The 18,993-nt window shown below is 37.8% G+C and overlaps 1 protein-coding gene across 11 annotated transcripts in view; it reads right to left on the reverse strand.

Annotated features, from left to right (window-relative positions):
• Positions 1-18,500, reverse strand: part of COMMD10 (COMM domain containing 10) — a 182,864-nt gene extending 164,364 nt beyond the window's left edge. For 5 of the 11 annotated variants that reach the window (XR_011995601.1, XR_011995602.1, XM_072728766.1 and 2 more), the window contains exons 1-4: positions 18,333-18,499; positions 16,740-16,830; positions 12,741-12,851; positions 10,956-11,111 (exon numbers count right to left, since the gene is read on the reverse strand). Coding sequence is in view for 8 of the 11 variants with exons in the window: in XM_072728766.1 (XP_072584867.1) it covers positions 10,956-11,111; positions 12,741-12,851; positions 16,740-16,830; positions 18,333-18,373 (399 nt within the window). In the remaining 3 variants the exon portion in view is untranslated. Of the gene's footprint in view, positions 1-10,955; positions 11,112-12,740; positions 12,852-16,739; positions 16,831-17,652; positions 18,071-18,332 lie in introns of those variants that run through there. The other 6 variants (XM_026015356.2, XM_072728767.1, XM_072728771.1 and 3 more) reach the window with 6 other exon arrangements.
• Positions 18,501-18,993: the final 493 nt, after the last annotated feature.

Below are 18,993 nucleotides of genomic sequence, written 5' to 3' on the forward strand. Positions count from 1 at the left end.
TTTCTTTCATAAGGGTATTAATCCCACTCATTAGGATTCTGCCCCCATAAACTAATCACCTTCCAAAGGCCCCACCTCCTAGTGGGCTAAGTTTCAAAATATGAATTTTGGGAAGACACCAATATTCAGTCTATAGCACAGGGATACACTTTAAAAAATCTGAGTAAATCCTGGACATTGAAAAACTACAAGTTACTGGAATTAATTAAAGAAGGTACCAGTATATGGAGATATACCATGTTCATGAATTTAAAGGCTTAATATTGTTAAAATGTCAGTTCTACCAAATGTGATCCACAGATTAAGGGCAATCCAATGAAATTCCCAGCAGGCACTTTCTATAGAAATTGACAAACTGATTCTAAAATTTAAGTGGAATGGAAATAACCTAAAAAAGTCAAAGCAGGTTTGGTTTGGTTTGGTTTGGAAGAGATACACTACCTGACTTCAAGATTTATAATAAAGCCACAGCAATAAAGATAATGTGCCACAGGCAAAAGAATAGAAATATAGACACACCAATTGACTTCTGACAAAGATGACACGTAAATGATGCTGGGACAACTAGCTATTTATATGTTGTTCAGCTGCCCCCTCTCGTCACCCTCTATGTCATCCTCTGATCATTGGTGAGAATAGGGGGCAATAGGTCTCCAAGGACCAAGCCACACAACTTCCCAAGTCCTATGAAAGTATTTTCAGTTGTGACATCTGTAAGTACACAAAGACAATGCCAGGATCCAGAGATAATTATTAGGCAATACAGCATCCATATTACATAGATGTAAGCACATGAGCATATATCAAAAGATGCAAACAGATAAATGCCTTGAATTCATATTGGAGTTAATCTGCACCCTAGGTGACTGCCCACCTTGACAAAACATACTGCATAAATCATACTACAAAGGGCCACACATTAGGCACTCTCCAGAAGACATCAAAAATCCAAAAGTGACTAAATCAATGCCCTTCTTTACTGCTGCTGCTACACCAAATCATAATAAGAGGTACAAATGCTTTATTATACATATCATAACTTAGGGATACTTCCCAACCTAAATCCTTAAGTTCAGATGCGACTAAAGTCAACCTAGTCTCGCCACTAGGGTCGCATGGAACTTAATCATACTCCTTGACTCACAGATGTGGCCAAAATACCTAATCATATGGTCTTCACACCCAAGCTGTAAAGTGATGAGGGAAAACATCAATGAACCATCCTTCAAACTGTTGGCCACTGCTGCATACCAAGAACATAAGAGAATAATAGCGTAAGTTTGAGGACACTGAATGTCATTTAACTAATGCTCTCACAATTGGCAACACTCTGAAAAGTACATCAACTCGATTTAGCAATCCTTGAATACTATGCACATAATAGTAATTTTGCTAACGATGCAATTTTTGGCATTAGTAAAATCTTTAATCTGTTAATGGTTCTGGTTTTAGGCAATAATTTATAAAGCAGAGAACACATTTCTGTTTCAAATAAGAATGATTAAGGGTCTCTTAGAAATACAGCTCTTTAAATTGATTGCTGCAATACAGCTAATGACATTACCTTCTTTTCCTGGAGAATCTCAGTTTTAAGCTAAAGCAATTCTTCCTGCATTTCCACTTTTAAAAAGGGAAAAATGTAAATGGTTAAGCCAAGTATTCCAGCAAAACTCAAGAGTTATGAAATAAATGAACTACAAAAGGTTTGAAGTACAACCAAAGTGAAAACACAAAAGAATACTGGGTGAGGCATCCAGCTGGCTCAGTCAGAAGAGCATGCAATTCCTGATCTAAGGGTCGTGAGTATGAGCACCATGATGGGGGTACAGACTACTTAAAATAAATAAACTTAAAAAAAAAAAAAAGAATACTAGGAAATACGTGTACCTGGGTGGCTTGGTTGGTTTAGTGTCTGACTCTTGGTTTCGGCTCAGGTCATGATCTAAGGGTCATGGTATCAAGCCCTGTGACAGGCTTCATGCTCAGAGTGAAGTCAGCTTGAGATTTTCTCTCTTACTCTCCCTCTGCCCTTTCTCCTACTTGCACACACTCTCTCTAAATTCTTAAAAAGAGAGAGAGAGAGAGAGAGAGAATACTAGGAAATAAAGAAACCAACTCCCTTCTTATTTGTTCTTTCTCCACCAATCAATACAAATATCCTTCTTTATAAGAAAATCTAATACACTGCACTTCAAAACGCCACAATTTGTAGAGCAGAGATATTATTGTTTACTAATTCAACAACTATTTATTAAGAACCCACTGTCCTCAAAGGGCTATTTAAAGTAATGGAAATATAATAGTGAACAACTGCTCTTGTGGAGCTTACAGTATGTCTCTATTACAGTAATAGAGACAAAGAACTGTAAAAATAGACAAGCAAAATATATAATGTGCCACACAGGAATATATGTTATGTTAAAAAATGAAGTAAGAAAGTAACATAGACGTGTGAGTCCTTTTCACTGTGATAACCAGGGCAAGACGCAATGACAAATGTGACATCAGAACAAACAGCTGAAAAAGGAAGCCAGCCATATGAACCTCTAGGAGAAGAGCTTCTCAAGTAAAGAGACCGGCAGTGACCAAAGTCAGGCAGGTGAAGGATGTTAAGAGGTGAAGGTCAACAAGATGAGGTGGTGGACTGAGGGGGTTATGGATTAGGAGTAACCTTAAAAGCAATCATAAGAAATTTGACTTCTATTGTTAACCCATGGAAAGCTTTTGGTGGATTTGGAGCAAAGGAGGTATAAAATAAGACTTAGAATTTTAAAAAATCACTTTTAAAGTTCCTAATCTGGTAATGGTAGGACACAGTTTATATCATATTACCCATTTTACAAATAAAAATTATAACCACTAGACAAAATACGTTATTTTATTATGATTTCTTTAGAGAGTGGAGGAGGGGCAAATTGAGAGTGAGAGAGAGAATGTCAAGCAAACTCCTGGCTCAGCACAGAGCCTGATATGGGGCTTGATTTCAAAACCCTGAGATCAGGATCTGAGCTAAAATCAAGAGTTGGACACTGAACCAACCAAGCCACCCAGGTGCCCCAAAGAGAAAAATTTTTTTTAAAAAAATGATTTGAAAGCATTGGGTAAGAACTAAAAGCTGGTAGAAGTTAAGGGAATTCAACTCATTTAAGACAGGAAGCACACATAGTAACAGATTCACATTTCTATAACACAGTACAGACTGTTCAAACTAAGAGAAAGCCTCAGATTTGGCCCTGTGGGTCAGCAAACCCATTCCACAGTATTGACCCAAGAAAAATGAAAATATCTGTCCACAGAAAGACTTGTACACAAATGTTCACAATAGCCTTATTCATAATCCTGAAACTGGAAACAGCCCAGATGTCCATCAACAGGAGCATAGATAAACAAACTGATATTTTTATATGATGAAGTACTACTCAGCAACAAAGAAAATGACTGATATAAATAACCACATGAATGAATCCAAAAAAATATTATGTGAAAAGGTATGAGTCAGACATTTGAGTCCATGTACATTAAATCCAAGAACAGACAAAACCAATCTGTGGTGACAGAAAGTGAAGGCAAGAGTAGAGGAATCAACACCTGGGCATTTTCCAGGGGATGAAAATTTTCTTTATTTTGTTATGGATGGTGATTAAAGAGGCGTATATAATTTCTGAAACTCACTGACTGAACTCTTAAAATCTGTGCATTTTACTACAGGTAAATTACATTTCAATAAAAAGCAATAAACAAATCTAGCAGTATTTAAACCTCACAAACATTTATACTCAGTCAATCCCAGCACATGAAAAAATATGCCTTTCACTTGATTCATAACATGCCAACAACTAAACAACACAGAGGCATAAATTCAACTTGTACGTGGATATAATTACAACAAAATACTTTTTCCATAAATGCAGATGATAATAAGTATTTAAATCTTGAAGAAACGTTCAAACACACATTCATAGCTATCTGTGTTTCAAGATTTAGCTCCATGAAGTACACTCTTCCTGCCCTCTTTACATAATGCTATTCATCCATCCTTAGAATTCTAAAAGAAATGAAATATGATACTTTAAAAAATGCTAAAGCAAAATAATACAGTAAATTCACAAGTATCCAATCCAAATGTCTAATTTCTTATACTCCATATAAAAAACAGGTATTTAACAATAAATGAAGCAAACAATTAGCTGTTACACTTAACAAAGTGTATTGTACTATAATGGCCTTAAAGAGACATATTTTTTTAAGTTTTTTTTTTTTTATTTATTCATGAGAAACACAGAGAGAAAGAGAGGGAGAGACACAGGCAGAGGGAGAAGCAGGCTCCATGCAGGAGGCCCAATGCAGCACTTGATCCCAGGACTCCAGGATCATACCCTGAGCTGAAGGTAGATGCTTAACCGCTGAGCCACCCAGGTGTCCCTAAAGAGATATATTTTTAAGAATGTCATAGGAAGATTATGATTTTAGAAATATTGGCTATCCATCTTTAAATGGAATTTTCTCAAGAACCTCGAAGAAGATACGATGAAATTTCACTAGTGTACAATGAAATGAATAAATATTATGAATAAATTCACCAGGTATTTGGTAAAGTTAAGAACATTCTTAACGGGAGAAATTCACATTAAACGTATTTCAAACAAATTTAAGTGTCAAATATATTTTTAAAAACTCTAACAAACAGGGGATCCCTGGGTGGCTCAGCTCAGGTTTAGTGCCTGCCTTCGGCCCAGGATGTGATCCTGGAGTCTCTGCCTCCCTCTCTCTGTGTCTCTCATGAATAAATAAATAAAATCTTAAAAAAAAAAAAAAAAAAAACTCTAACAAACACAAAAGTGCATTTTAAGAAAAGGAGCAGGCTACTCAGAGTGCTTAACATATGCCTTACATGCATTTCTCATCATCACATTTGTTACTAACTGAGGAGCAGAGTTAACTTAAAACGTAAAATTATTTTGGGGAAAAATTATACAAAATATTTTGTAAAATCACAGGGCACAGAAAAATTATGCAGCTAACACCTAGGTGGTAGTATAGACTAATGGCTTAGGAATGCGACTACTTGTGTCAAATCCCAGCTCTGCCACTTTACAGCCTCAGAAAACAGACAAATATGTCAGTAATAACTGAAATAGAAGTTTTTACAGTTTACAGAGTAGGAATAAATGTAAAGGAACTCTAAACAGAATTTTACGAGTAAAACTGAATACAGTATTCAAGTTCTATCTCAAGGGAAATTCACAATTTAATAAATGTTGTAACACAGGCATTATAACAAAAAAATTAACAGAAAACCTGTTAGGAGGGCACTGCTGACACAGGCAACAGTGATAAGAGGGAAGAAAACAAAATTCGAATAAGTGGTGGTGACATTTCAGTATCAAGTCTCCAAAGAGATAAGGTATATTAAAAAAAAAAAAAAAAGTGAGATGGGATAAAATTTAAAAATCCCTTCAATCATATCTGGCAAAATCTATCATGAAGATTAATTTTCAGTCTGCCTCTGACTTACTGGACCTAAATAATAAAAGACAAAAAGGGGTGTTTTTAAAAATTAAATTAAAAATAAGCACCTTTGATTTTTTAACTTATTACTTAACCAAATCTGACAATTTGAATTTAGAATTATTACCCACAGATGTTCCACTGCAAGCACTACATAGAGAGTTCATGCAAGTGAGTCCCTAAATTACCCAAACCAACAGTCATTGTAGATACACCTTTCGTTCACTACGTAAGAAGTCTCTGCCATATATTTTTGTTGCTATTTAAATGACACTATCTATTTTCACACAGCCTAAATAGTTATCAGAGCCAAAAAGGAAGACAGCATTATAGCTGCAGGAGGTAGCATGATTTAAAAGGAACAAAGCTTAAGAAACAGACCTGATTCTCATGTAAGCTTCACCACAGACCAAGCGCGATAAGGTGGTAAAGATACCCTTTATAAAGTATTATTTTCTTCCTTTTCAAAGATATCATAGATACACAGAAAACTCTGTAAACCACCCTGCACAGTAAAATTGTGCCTGACACAGAAAAACTGTGTAGCTAACATCTAGGTAGAAGTATACTATCATGGCGTAGGACTGTGACTACTTTTGCCAAATCCCTGCTCTGCCACTTATTCAGCTGCATGATCCTGAACCAGTTATTTAGTCCCTCTAAGCCTCAATTTTATTTTCAATATAAACTATAACTATTAAAAGGTTTTACAAGATACAAAGCACTTAGCAGAGCATTTGGCCTACAATAAATACATGAAATGTTTGCTATGATTTTAAGAAAGAAGAACAAAGCTGCTGGCAATACAATGACAGATTTTAAGATATACTATAGAGCATTAGTAACAAAAACAGCATGGTACTGGCACAAAAACAGACACAGAGATCAATGACACAGAAAAGAGAGACCAGAAAGAAATCCACACTTACATGGTCAATCAATTTATGACAAAGGAGGCAAGAATATACAAGGGGGAATAGACAGTGTCTTCAATAAATGGTGCTGAGCAAGCTGGACAGCTACACACAAAAGAATGAAACTGGACCACTTTCTTAGATCATGCACTAAAATAAACTTGAAATGCACTAAAGAAATAAATGTGAAACTAAAACCATAAAATTTCTAGAAGAAACCATAGGCAGTAAATTTCTTTGACATCAGCCACAGCAACATTATTTTTTAGATATGTCTCTTCAGGCAAGGGAAATAAAAGCAAAAATAAACTGCTAGGACTACATCAAAATAAAAAGCTTTTGCACAGCAAAAGAAACCAACAACAAAATGCAAAGAAAACCTATTGACTGGGAGAAGATATTCAAAAATGATGCATCTGATAAGGGGTTAATACCCAAAATAAAGAACTTATAAAACTCAACACCAAAAACACAATCTGATTAAAAAATAAAAAATGACTTGGACATTTTTCCAAAGACCTACATGTGGCCAACAGATACATGAAAAGATGCTGAACATCATTCATCATCAGAGAAATGCAAATCAAAACCACACTGAGATATCACCTTACACCTGTTAGAATGGAGAGAATCAAAAAGACAGTAACAAGATGAGGGTGTGGAGAATAAGGAACCCTCCTGCACTGCTGGTGGGAATGTAAATTTGTGCAGCCTCTGGAAAACAGTATAGAGGTGTCTCAAATAATTAAAAATAGAGAGGCCCCTGGCCAGCTCAAGTGGTAGAGTATTGGACTTTTTTAAAAAGATTTTATTTATTTATTTGAGAGAGAGAGAGAGTGCACGAAAGGATGGAGGGGCAGAGGGAGAGAGAGAAGCAGGAAGCCAACACAGGGCTCAACCCCAGGACCCCAGGATCATGACCTAAACCAAAGGCAGACCCTAACCAACTGAACCACCCAAGTGCCTGTAGAGTATGACTCTTGATCTCAGGGTCATGAATTTAAGCCTCACATTAGGCATAGAGCTTACTTAAAAAAAAAAAAAAGAAAAGTAAAAGTAAAAATACCATATGATTCAGTAATTTTCTGAGTACCTATCCAAAGAAAACTAAAACACTAATTTGAAAACATATATGTACCCTTGTTTATTATAGCATTATTTAGAATAGCCAAGATACGGAAGCAACATAAGTGTCCACCAATAGATGAATGGATAAAGAAGACACATGGTGTGTGTATGTGTGTGTGTGTATAGAAAAAGAATTTTTCTTATAGAAAAAGAATCTTCTGCATTCTTAAGGGAATAATACACAATTTATCATGTTCTTACAGCCTCTTCTTTGCATATTTTATATGACAACTGATTAAGCCACTTCTTAGATGTTAATATAATGCAACATAATTTGGATAAAAAATATTACTTTAAAAAAACTATCATCCAAAAGACACTGAAAAATTACACACTAATGGAAGCAGGAAAAAGAAATATTTTTAAGTGTACAATTATACTGTACTTGTATAAATTCAAGAAAGAAAATTATATAAAGAAAAAGGCAAATATTAAAAGGCAAGTACAGATTTTGCTAAATTGAAATGGTTGCTAAATTGAAAGAAGAACTTCAAGGACACAGAATGGAAAACTAAAATCTGTACAGGATATAGGGAAAAGTAGAAATTTAAATGATGAAACATGAAGCCATGATGTGGAGGACACCTGAGAACTCTCAGAATGCAGTTAAAAAAAAAAAAAAAAAGAAAAGGAGAGAAATGACAATAATAAAGAGCACTCTCTCACAACCTGTAGCTTACATCATACGTAATGGTAAGAGACTGAATCATCACCTCTGAAACCGGAAACAAGGTGGAGCACCAAGCTGGCTCGGTCAGCACAGTGTGCAACTCCTGATCTCAAGGTCCTGAGTTCGAGCCCTACATTGGGTGTGCAGATTATTTAAATAAAATCTTAAAACAAGCAAACAAATTAACTAAATAAATAAAACTGGAAACAAGGTAGGATGTTTGGGCTTACGAGTCCTACTTACCATCATATTAAAAGTACTACTCAGTGCAATAGGGTAAATAAAAATAGTAAAACACTGAACAAAACAAATAAAACCTGAACAGACTGTCTCTATTCATGGACAGGTCATAGAAGACAAGATCAATATATAAAAATCAACTGTGTTTCCATATACTAGCAGTAAACAACTAAAACCCAGAATTTTAAAAACAGTACCATTAAAAAAATAAATGAATAAATAAATAATAAAATAAAAAACAGTACCATTTACAATAACTCTAAAAACAAAAAATACTTAGGCACAAGTCTAACATAATACATACTGAATTTATATGCTGAAAAATGAACAAAGCTGTTATAACAAATCAAAGACAACCTAAATATGTGAGAGAGCTATACTCAATACTACTAAGAAGTCATTTCTCCACAAAGTGATCTATCTATAAGTTAAACATAATCAAACTCTCAACTGGATTTTTTGTAGATTTTTTTTTGAAAAGCTCCTTTTCAAATTTATATGAAAAGTCAAACTAGAATATGCCAATTATGAAAAAAAACACAAAACAAAACCTAAAGTTAGCAAACTAACAATACTTGATTTTAAGGCTTCCTACAATGCTTCTGTAATTAAGGCAGTATGATATTGGCATAAAAGCATAGAGATAGACACAGAGGATAATGGAACCAAAAAACAGTGTCCAGAGAAAGAGACACACAAGTCTGTCAAATGATTTTTGACAAATGGGCCAAGGCAATTCAGTGACAAAGGATGTTATCAACATATTATGCTGGACATGTATAAATGAATATCTAAAATGAACATCTTTATGCAGAAAAGAAGGAAATTTAATCTGTCAACTTACACCAAATTAACTCAAAAGGGATCTTAGAGCTAAACATAAAACATTAACTTATAAAGCAGAAGAAAACAAAAGGGAAAATCTTTGTAACACTGAATTAGGCTACAAATTCTTAGATACAAAACCAAAAGCAGGATCAATAAAAGAAATTAACTGATAAATCAAACTTCATTGGAATTAAAAGCTTTTCTTCTGCAAAAGCCACTGTTAAGAAAAGGAAAAGGGAAGCTATGGATGAGGAGAAAATATGTGCAAATCCCATCTGAGGACACATGCCCAGAATACATAAAGAATTAAAAAACGCAACAGAAAGAAATCAAACACTATCTCCATATTATAACAACCCAAAACAAAAACACTCCCATGCATTTCCATATGCTGGGATTGACACCTGAGACTGTCCTTTAGATTACTAACATGGAGTTTCCTTATCTGTGATAGTATGGAAAAAACAGGCAAAAGCTCTGAACAGATATTTTACTCATGAAAATATAGAGAGACAAGTAAGCACATAAATAGATCATCCACATAATTTGTTATTAGGAAAACACAAATTAAAAACACAAAATACCACCACAAACCTTAGATGAATAGCTTTGATAAAAGCAACTGACAATACTAAGTGCTAACAGGGTACTAGAACTCTCAGAGAATGCTGGGGAAAATGCACAATTATACCAATCCTTCACAAATCCTTTTAGCAAATCGGAGACGAGGAGAGAACACATCCCAGCTTGTTTTACAATTCTAGTCTTACCCTGATACCATCAAAGATACCACAAAGAAACCATTATCTCCCATGAACACAGATGGAAAAACTGTTAACAAAATATTAGCAAATCAAATAGCCACATATAAAAAGGATGATATTCCACACCAAGTGAGACCCATCCCAGGAAAACAGAGTGGGTTATAAATCTGAAAATCAGTTATGCAATAGAATCTAATATAAAAAGGCCAAAATCTGTGGGATCATTTAACCTCCAGCGACTAAAGGTAACTAAAGAGCTCTGAATGTTGCTGCTATTTTACATTTGTCCCTAAGTGTTCACTTTGTTCACTAACTGCTGCTCGCACTAACACAGACACACAAAAACAATGTAATTATGTTATTCAGTAAAAATGTAGTAAGTCTTACAGACAGCTACACAGTTGACAAGAAAAACCAACTCTGCCTGAGTACTCAGAAAAGCAAAAAAAGGAAGACTGTCTCATTCCCACTCTGAAGTCACCGAACATATTTTAAACTAGCAACTAAAACTAAATCACACGGTGGTAGCCAATACATCTGGAAATAATCTTACAGGAATATTGTATATAGGGGCCCCTGCGTAGCTCAGTTAAGCATCTGCCTTTTGTTCGGTCATGGTCCCGGGATCCTGGGATGGGGCCCCGCATTGCAGTCCCTGCTCAGCCAAGGAGTCTGCTTCTCTCTCTCCCTCTGCTGCTCCTCCCTGCTCATGTTCTCTCTCTCTCAAATAAATAAATAAAATCTTAAAAAATAAGTAAATAAAAAATAAAAGGAATATTGTATATATTCTTTTTTTTTTGCCTGACTACCTCTCATAAAACATTACCACTCTAAAACCCTTAAGGTACAACAATCCTTGCCATTCTTATTGAAAAATATTTTCCGGTTAATAGAATCCTCTACCTTGTGGGGAGCAAGAATCCTCTGCCTGAATTTTTCAACAGTTTCTTGACCCATAGAAGACCAAGCATTGCTGAACGCTTCTGCTTTGTCTTGTCTGAGATGAATGGTCTCTAACTGCTGCTGCAGAGCCGCTGGCTTCACGTTGTGATACACTGCCTATTCAAGAGGAAAAAAGATTACACATATCTCCAAGATTCATACAGAGACCTCAGATTATAATTAAATACAAAATTATATTTAAATGATTTGAATGAAATGAATATTTCCTATTTCTATTGCAGAGTTTTAAAAATTTTACCAGTAATAATATACACAACTGGAAGATGCAGGGTTAAAAGGCCTAAATTATTCAGGCTATGCTTTTCCATTTTTGCCTGTGTTTTAAGTAATCCTAAGTCCACTTCATGGAAAAACTTCTTTGTAGCTATGTAAATGGTACCCTAATTAAAATATCATTTCCTTATTTCACTTAACTATTTCAAAGAAATGTACAGGGCACCTGGGTGGCTCAGTTCTTTTAAGCATCTGACTTGGGCTCAGGTCATGATCTCAGGGTTCTGGAATTGAGCCCTGAGTCAGGCTCCCTGCTCAACAAGGAGTCTGCCCGAGATTCTCTCTCTCCCTCTGGCCCTTCCTCTGCTCATACTCACTCTTTCTCTCAAATAAATAAATAAACCTTAAAAAAAAAAAAAAACAAAGAAATATACATTATTTCTCAAATAAGAAAGTTTTCCAAGAAGCACTTTCTCAAAATTATCAATATCAACTTCCTAGGTAATATATAATAAAATATTATAAACATTTCTAGTAACATCTATTTCTTATCATCATTCTGGAACAATTTTTTCATAAACTTCATGGTTGCTCTGTCCTACCTGATTATCTTTTACTAGTAATGAAAACTCACCAGGATTAAGAACTGTAGTCACCTTCACGATCCGTAATCAAGCCTGTATGTAGTAGATGCCTGGGAGCTTGTCGTCCTAACAGTATCTGTTCTCTACAAGACTCTAGAAGCCACAGTACTATTTAAACTTTTATTTCACAAATATTCTACCAAGTCAACATTCAGGAATTTAGTGAGACTCTATTCTAAGCCCAGCAATGTGCTAGGTTTATACAAGAGGAACTAAAGATCTGATAGGTCCCTCACAGATTCAAAATCCTGTATGAAGGTTGACATACTGGAAGTGACAATGTGCTCCACTCTGACAAGCCAAGGATAAAAGGGATCCAGATGAGGGGAAGGCTGCCCAGGGAAAGATCATGGTGGCAGTGAAAGGAGTGGGACTTGAAAGAAAACTGAATGCACTGGAATGTAGACAAAAACTAGGGAACCAAAAGGGCAGCTCAGTAGGAAGAAACAGTATGACAAAGGGTCCTCTAACAACTACTTCTCTTCTAAATGTTTTATCATTCTCGTTAAAGAAATCCCCCAAAATCATTTATTAAATTTCTTAAATAAGAGAAATTTCTCTAAGTTATCAAACAAGGTAACAACAAAAATGTCTTATGCCCATCTCAACTCAGTGAAGTCTTGATTCATGCTGTCAAATAGTTTACTCATGCTACTCAACATGCAGATTGTTTTCTAGAATGCAATACTGTAGGGAAAAAAGTCATACATTCAAAATTTTTTTACTATATTAAAATTATCAATTAAAATATATTCACAGCTTTCATCTGTACCCTTTTTGGGAAGAAATACGATGTTTACAGCTATCAGAGCAGTACCAATCTGCAGTAAACGAACCATGGTTAGGAAGCATGGAGCACTCAGAATACCTGTTCTAAAATGAATGATACTGTTTCAAGAACTAAGTGAAGATCTTGTTTCTCTAGAGAAAATGCAGCCTGAAGTTTTTCTTCTTCTTCTTCACTGAAACTGCTCTCAGCCTACAACATAAAAAGCAAGCTATTAGCACACGTTTGAGTATTCAAAACTTAAATACTCAACAGAAGAGTATTTGGAGATTCATGTATTCATATGTGGATGAGAAACTGAAAGAAAAAGTGAATGCAGGGTGAAAGAAACTGATGTGTTTGTAAATTTCATTATCTCAAAAATCACAGTACAACTCAATATTTGGATCATGCCAAATCATTTTAAATTAAAAAAAAACCATCATCATCATTTTAAGTTCTATGATTTATAGGAGGTGGAAACTAACAGTAACTACCAAAAGACATGGACATTTACAAAAAACAATACTAGAAGGTAAAACCCCAAAATGTTGACAATAATTAATAGTAATGTCCACCTTCCTCATTCAAATATATTTACTGAGTATTTATTATGTGCTACAGAGAAAGACAGTTCATGCCCTCAAGTATACAATACTCTAGTTAGAAGAGCATGTAAAGGGCAGCCCTGGTGGCACAGCGGTTTGGCACCGCCTGCAGCCTTGGGTGTAATCCTGGAGACCCAGGATAGAGTCCCGCATCGAGCTCCCTGCACGGAGCCTGCTTCTCCCTCTGCCTGTGTCTCTGCCTCTCTCTCTCTGTGTCTATGAATAAATAAATAAAATCTTAAAAAAAAAAAAAAAGAAAGAAAAGCATGTAAAAACAAATAGTTATTCAAGTAATTTTTATTTTGATGAGTTCTTCAAAAATGTGATTTACAAGAGCATCTAGGGGTACCTGGGTGGCTCAGTCAGTTGGGCATCTGCCTTCGGCTCCAGGTTATGGTCCCAGATCCTGGGATCAAGACCTGCATTGGGCATCCTGGTCAGCAGGGGTCTGCTTCTCCTTCTGCCCCTCCCTCTGCTCTTGCTCTCTCTCGCTTTCTCACATTCTCTCTCTCTCTCTCAAATAAATAAATAAAATCTTTTTTTTTTTTAAAGAGCATCCATAGAACAGGAAATTAAGTCTTTTTTATAATTTGAATACATAATTTTCAAGACTTACACATTATACACATTAATTTGATAACCAAAATATCAGAGAAGATGGTTACCAAACTGAGTAGAACCTCTGACCAGTCCCCTTCTTTCCCTGACCTCCCTTCTTTCAAAATAATCTCCCTGACCTAAAGACACTGGTTTATTAAGTATGAAAAATGTAAACTACCAGAATAACTTTACATAAAAATAACTATTTTATCCACACATACTAAAAACACCTTTCCCTTACGGCTGCCCCTCCCTAACAGCAATGTGGAGAAATTTCAGAAGTTCCACAGTCCCTGCCTTGAAAGCTTAGGACAATAACTACATGGCTGTTCAACTGAAGCAGCACTAGAACCTAAAGGTAGCATATTTTGGGAGGTCAGTCATAACTCCTAGTCCCTACTACCTGTTTTATGACTGGGAAAACCATGAACCCAATTTGGCCAAAATGCCAATCACTTACCTCAAGAGAAATGTTTTGGCTTAAAAGTTGGAGAATTTCTGTGACTACCATACATCTTCTTGAAATAATCACGTAGGGGCACATGGCTCCGTCGGTTAAGCATCTGCCTCTTGATTTTGGCTCAGGTCATGATCTCAGGGTCATGAGATCGAGCCCCATGTGAGGCTCCAGGGTGGAATATGCTTAAGATTTTTCTCTCTCTCTCCCCTCTGCCCCTCCCCCGACATGTGTGTGTGCGCACCCATGCGTGCTCGCTCTCTCAAATAAAGTCTTTTTTAAAATTATGAAATGATGACCTATAGTACCAGATTTTATCAATATGAGGAATATTATAATAATATTCCTGAGTCACAAAATGCAATGAATATTTATAATTTAACTTCCAAGTTGGTCAATCTGATTCCTTTTAACATACATCAAATAAGTTGTTTTGACAAAACAATAATAGTGACCGGGCAGGTAGAAAGATAAAGTTGCTGTAAGGAACAGGTGAATTAATAACACAAAGCCATTAGAACAGTACTGGAGGGAGCAAACGAACTGGGAATCACAAATACCGGGGAATGGAGCTGCTCTTAGGTTGTGGTGTCTAATCTCTCCCCCTACATCACAGATTCCTTATAGCCAGGAATTTGAGGACCTATATCTGTTTTCTGTTTTCCATGCAAGGAAAAGAAATAACTCTAAGAATAGCTATTGAGCACCGACTCCATAAGCACCAATGTATTAGGTATGGAAAAGGTAAAGATGGGTAAGACATGATAATTAAGGTATTCAAGGTCAGCGAAAGACTTTGCCATCAGAAAACAAATACTATGCTGTACTAAACTGATGTGACAATGAACCAAGTGTTTTAGAAGCATAGAAAACAAATTATTGAGAGCGAGATGGCCAAATCCTTGAAAGATGCCTAGTTTATTCACTAAAGAAGGGAAGAAAGACATTGCAGTTAAGGAAAAGAGTGTATGCACAGACACAGAGGTAGAAAAGTTGATGTTCTAGTAAAAGAGCAGAGTCCAGTGTGATTGGAGCACTTGCAAAGTGGGAATAATATAGCTTGTGGCCATATTATACTATTATTATAAAGTGATTATAATACAATGCTAAAGATTTTGAACTTTTTCCCATGGGGTAATGGGAAGTCAATGATGGCTTTAAACACTGTAAAGATATGATCAGGGACTCCTGGGTGGCTCAGCGGTTGAGCGTCTGCCTTTGGCTCAGGCCGTGATCCCAGGGTCCTGGGATCGAGTCCCGCATCACACTCCCTACATGGAGCCTGCTTCTACCTCTGCCTATGTCTCAGCTTCTCTCTGTGTGTCTCTCATGAATAAATAAATCTTTAAAAACAAACAAACAAAAAGATATGATCAACTGGGCTTTTTTGTTTTTTAGGAAAAAAATATTTGGAGAGATAAATAGACTAGCACCATGAAGCAACAACAGGAGGGAGAAGACTTTGAGCAGAGATAGCAGTTTGAAGACAGTTAATGCATTCTACAGCAGGGACATAAAGGATCTGAACTAAGACTATGAAGAGAACTTGAATTTGAGAGACACATCAATTGAAGAAAGGGCTCTGAAGCGGGCTGGCTCCCTGGAAAAAGAAGAGGAAGTGGTCCAGGTTCTCTGGGTATGGTACAGAAGTGCTGAACCACTATATTCTACACCTGAAACTAACATTACATAGTATGATAACTAACTGGAATTTAAGAAAAAAAAATTTAAAGTTCAGGTTCTCATTTAATGGTGACGCCTGGCACCACCAGGCAGAGCAGTTACTAGTTACGAGGTGCTCCATAAACATGTATTGGATGGAATTAAATTTTCACAATGCATTAAAGAAGTTAACTTAGATTAGTGACCAAGGAGTAAAACACTAAACATCAATATGTCCAAAATAATCACAACCTTGAAATAGAAGAGACAGATTCAATAAAAGATTAAATATTGGGGTGATAGCAAAACATCATTATTTTTAAGAGGAAGAATGAAATCAGAATTTCCCCAAAGCATGTTACACAGAACCTGAGTCCCAAAATATATACCATAATATCACAGTTCCAAGGTCAAACACGTTTGGAAAATCTTGCACACCATATTCACCCTTAAATCTTTACTGTAAACACTACCATAAAATATATTTATATTTTATATATTTATATTATAAATATAAATATTTATATATTTATAAATATATTTATACATGCATATGTATACACACTCTGAAAAGTTCCTTAAAAAAAAAAAAAAGATTAAATTTAACGAAGAGAGAGTTTCCCAAATTTTTGACGATGGGACATTACAAAATTTTCTACAGACTCAGTGAGCACTGGGGAACACTGTACTTTGGAGAAAGTTTCTCAAGTAGAAACAGAGTTTCAGTGCAATCACAAGAAAGTATTATAAACTACAGAAATGAAAAATACAAACCTTCAGGTGAAGTTTTTGAAGAATTCGGGTGAGCAACCGTGGAAACCTTCCTATTTCTATTGCATTTATCAGCGACACTGCTTTTTTCATGCTAAACAAATTTATAAAACAAAATTTTAACATGAGTTTTCTAAGTGATACTGTACTTGCCATAAAAGTACACTTGTCTATAATTACTATTGTCTCAAAGTTTCCATTTCACCAACTCTGATTGCTATAAAGAAGATAATGGCCAGCAAAGGAAGCAGGACATTTCCAGAAAGATGCCACCCAAAAGTACCTTCCATTTGGCAGTTTCTCTTTCTTTGGAGCAAGGTGAGCTACTGAGGGAAGCTTGCATTCTGTGGGGAATGACATGAACTCAGCAGCGAGTATTTAATACTCACTTAACCCACAGAGGAACTATGGAAAGAGTGGAAGGAGGAAGGTGGCAATGACACCAAAATACAAAGAAAAGAATGCTGCACAGCAGATAATGCTATTATAAGTGTGTGTGTGATAGATAAAATCATTTGGGGTAACAGTACATAATTGTTTTAAAACCCTGATTCGACAGCAATAATCAACTTTAGGCGATAAGAACTATTTTACTGCATTATACTGGATATAGCTTACTGATGTGGTGGGCCATCACAAATCAAGGAATCCAGGAGGAAGGAAAAACTTTAAAATGACAACTCTCTTCTTCAAGAAGATTCCTGCCCAGTTAGGGCACGAGGAAATTACTTTCCAACTTCAATTACTTACCGGCACACACCACCTGCGCTAGTATTTGTTTTTCATGAAATGAGAATCACTTCTATTTAAATAATTGCATTTTAAGAGAGGCCTTTATATCACCACCCTGGACAGCCCACCTCACCCACCAAAAATGAACCAAAAATAAATAAAATGAAATCAAAAGGCATGTTACCAAATTCTGGCTAGATACTGTAACCAGCTGAAAACTCGGCCTTCCGCTACTCTATCGGCCTGAGGGCTACTCTATCTTGACTGAAAAGGATCTGAAGGGGCGCCTGGGTGGCTCGGTTAAGCGTCTGCCTTCCACTCGGGTCCTGATCCAGGAGGGGGACTCTGCCCAGCAGGGAGGCTGGGTCTGTCTCCGCGGCCTCCCGCAAGCTCTCTCGTTCTCTCTCAAATACATAATTAAAAAAAAAATTCTTTTAAGGGATATTGACACGTGTTGGGGATTAAAGTCCGTCCGGCACCAACGCGAGCCCTTAGCATCATCAGGCCTGAGAGAGAGAGAGAGCCGAAAACAGAGAGGCCACAGCTCTCCGCGTCACTCAGCAGCGCTCCAGGTAGGCTCGCGTCCTCCCGACCCCACACTCTGGGCATGGCGACACGCGACACACGCCACACGCCACACGCCACACGCCGGCCCGCGGCCCCCAGCCGCCAGGCGCCCGCAGCCCCGTAGGTGAACCACCGGGAAGGGGAGACGCCCACAGTCCCCCGCACCCCTGCGGGACCGCCCCGCCCTTTCGCCACTCCGCACGGCCACCCCCTCGGCGGGGCCCGTCTCGGAGCTCAGGCGACAGCCGGCAGGGGCGTCCCGGCGCCGCCCGCGGCCCCGCCACCCCAGGCAGCTACCTGGGGCTCTCCGGCAGCATCAGCGCCGTGGCGGCCGCCATCCTTGTCGCTCCCACGCCTGGCCCCGCCCATGCGCTGTCAGCCCAGCCAATGGGGGCGGGCCTACGGAAAGCCGGGAGGGCCCAGCCGCGCAGCCTCCGCCTCGGGCGCCGGGGCCGCGGGTCCTGGCCCTGCCCCGGGGCGGAGGGGAGGGGCCGTCCTCGCCGTCCTCCCTCCGCCGTCGCTGTTCCGCCTCTAGCCCGTGTGCTTGTCCACTAGTGATCTATTTGCTTATTAGACATGCGCAGCTGACCCTGGACCCACTGGCGGCTGAGGATGCCCAGCCGGCCACAAAGTCAAAGATCCGTGTAGAACTTTGGACTCCCCAGAAACTTAAGTACTGACAGCCTCCCGTGCACCGAGCGCCGTGCTTGCCGACAGCCTAGTAGATTGGCTCATTTTGTAGGTCATATTTATTGTATACTACAGTATTATAATAAGCTGCAGTAAGCTAGAGACGAGAAAATGTTCTTAAGGGCATCCTAGGAAGGGGCGCCGGGTAGCTCGGGGCCTGACCAGGCTCCGGAGACCGAGCCCTGCGGCTGGGCGCCCTGCCCAGAGCCCAAGCGGAGTCCGCTTCTCCCTCTCCCTCTGCTGCTCCCCCTGCCCGGTGCTCGCGCGC

The sequence above is a fragment of the Vulpes vulpes genome, chromosome 12 (assembly GCF_048418805.1).
Source record: "Vulpes vulpes isolate BD-2025 chromosome 12, VulVul3, whole genome shotgun sequence".
Classification (NCBI taxonomy): Eukaryota; Metazoa; Chordata; class Mammalia; order Carnivora; family Canidae; genus Vulpes; species Vulpes vulpes.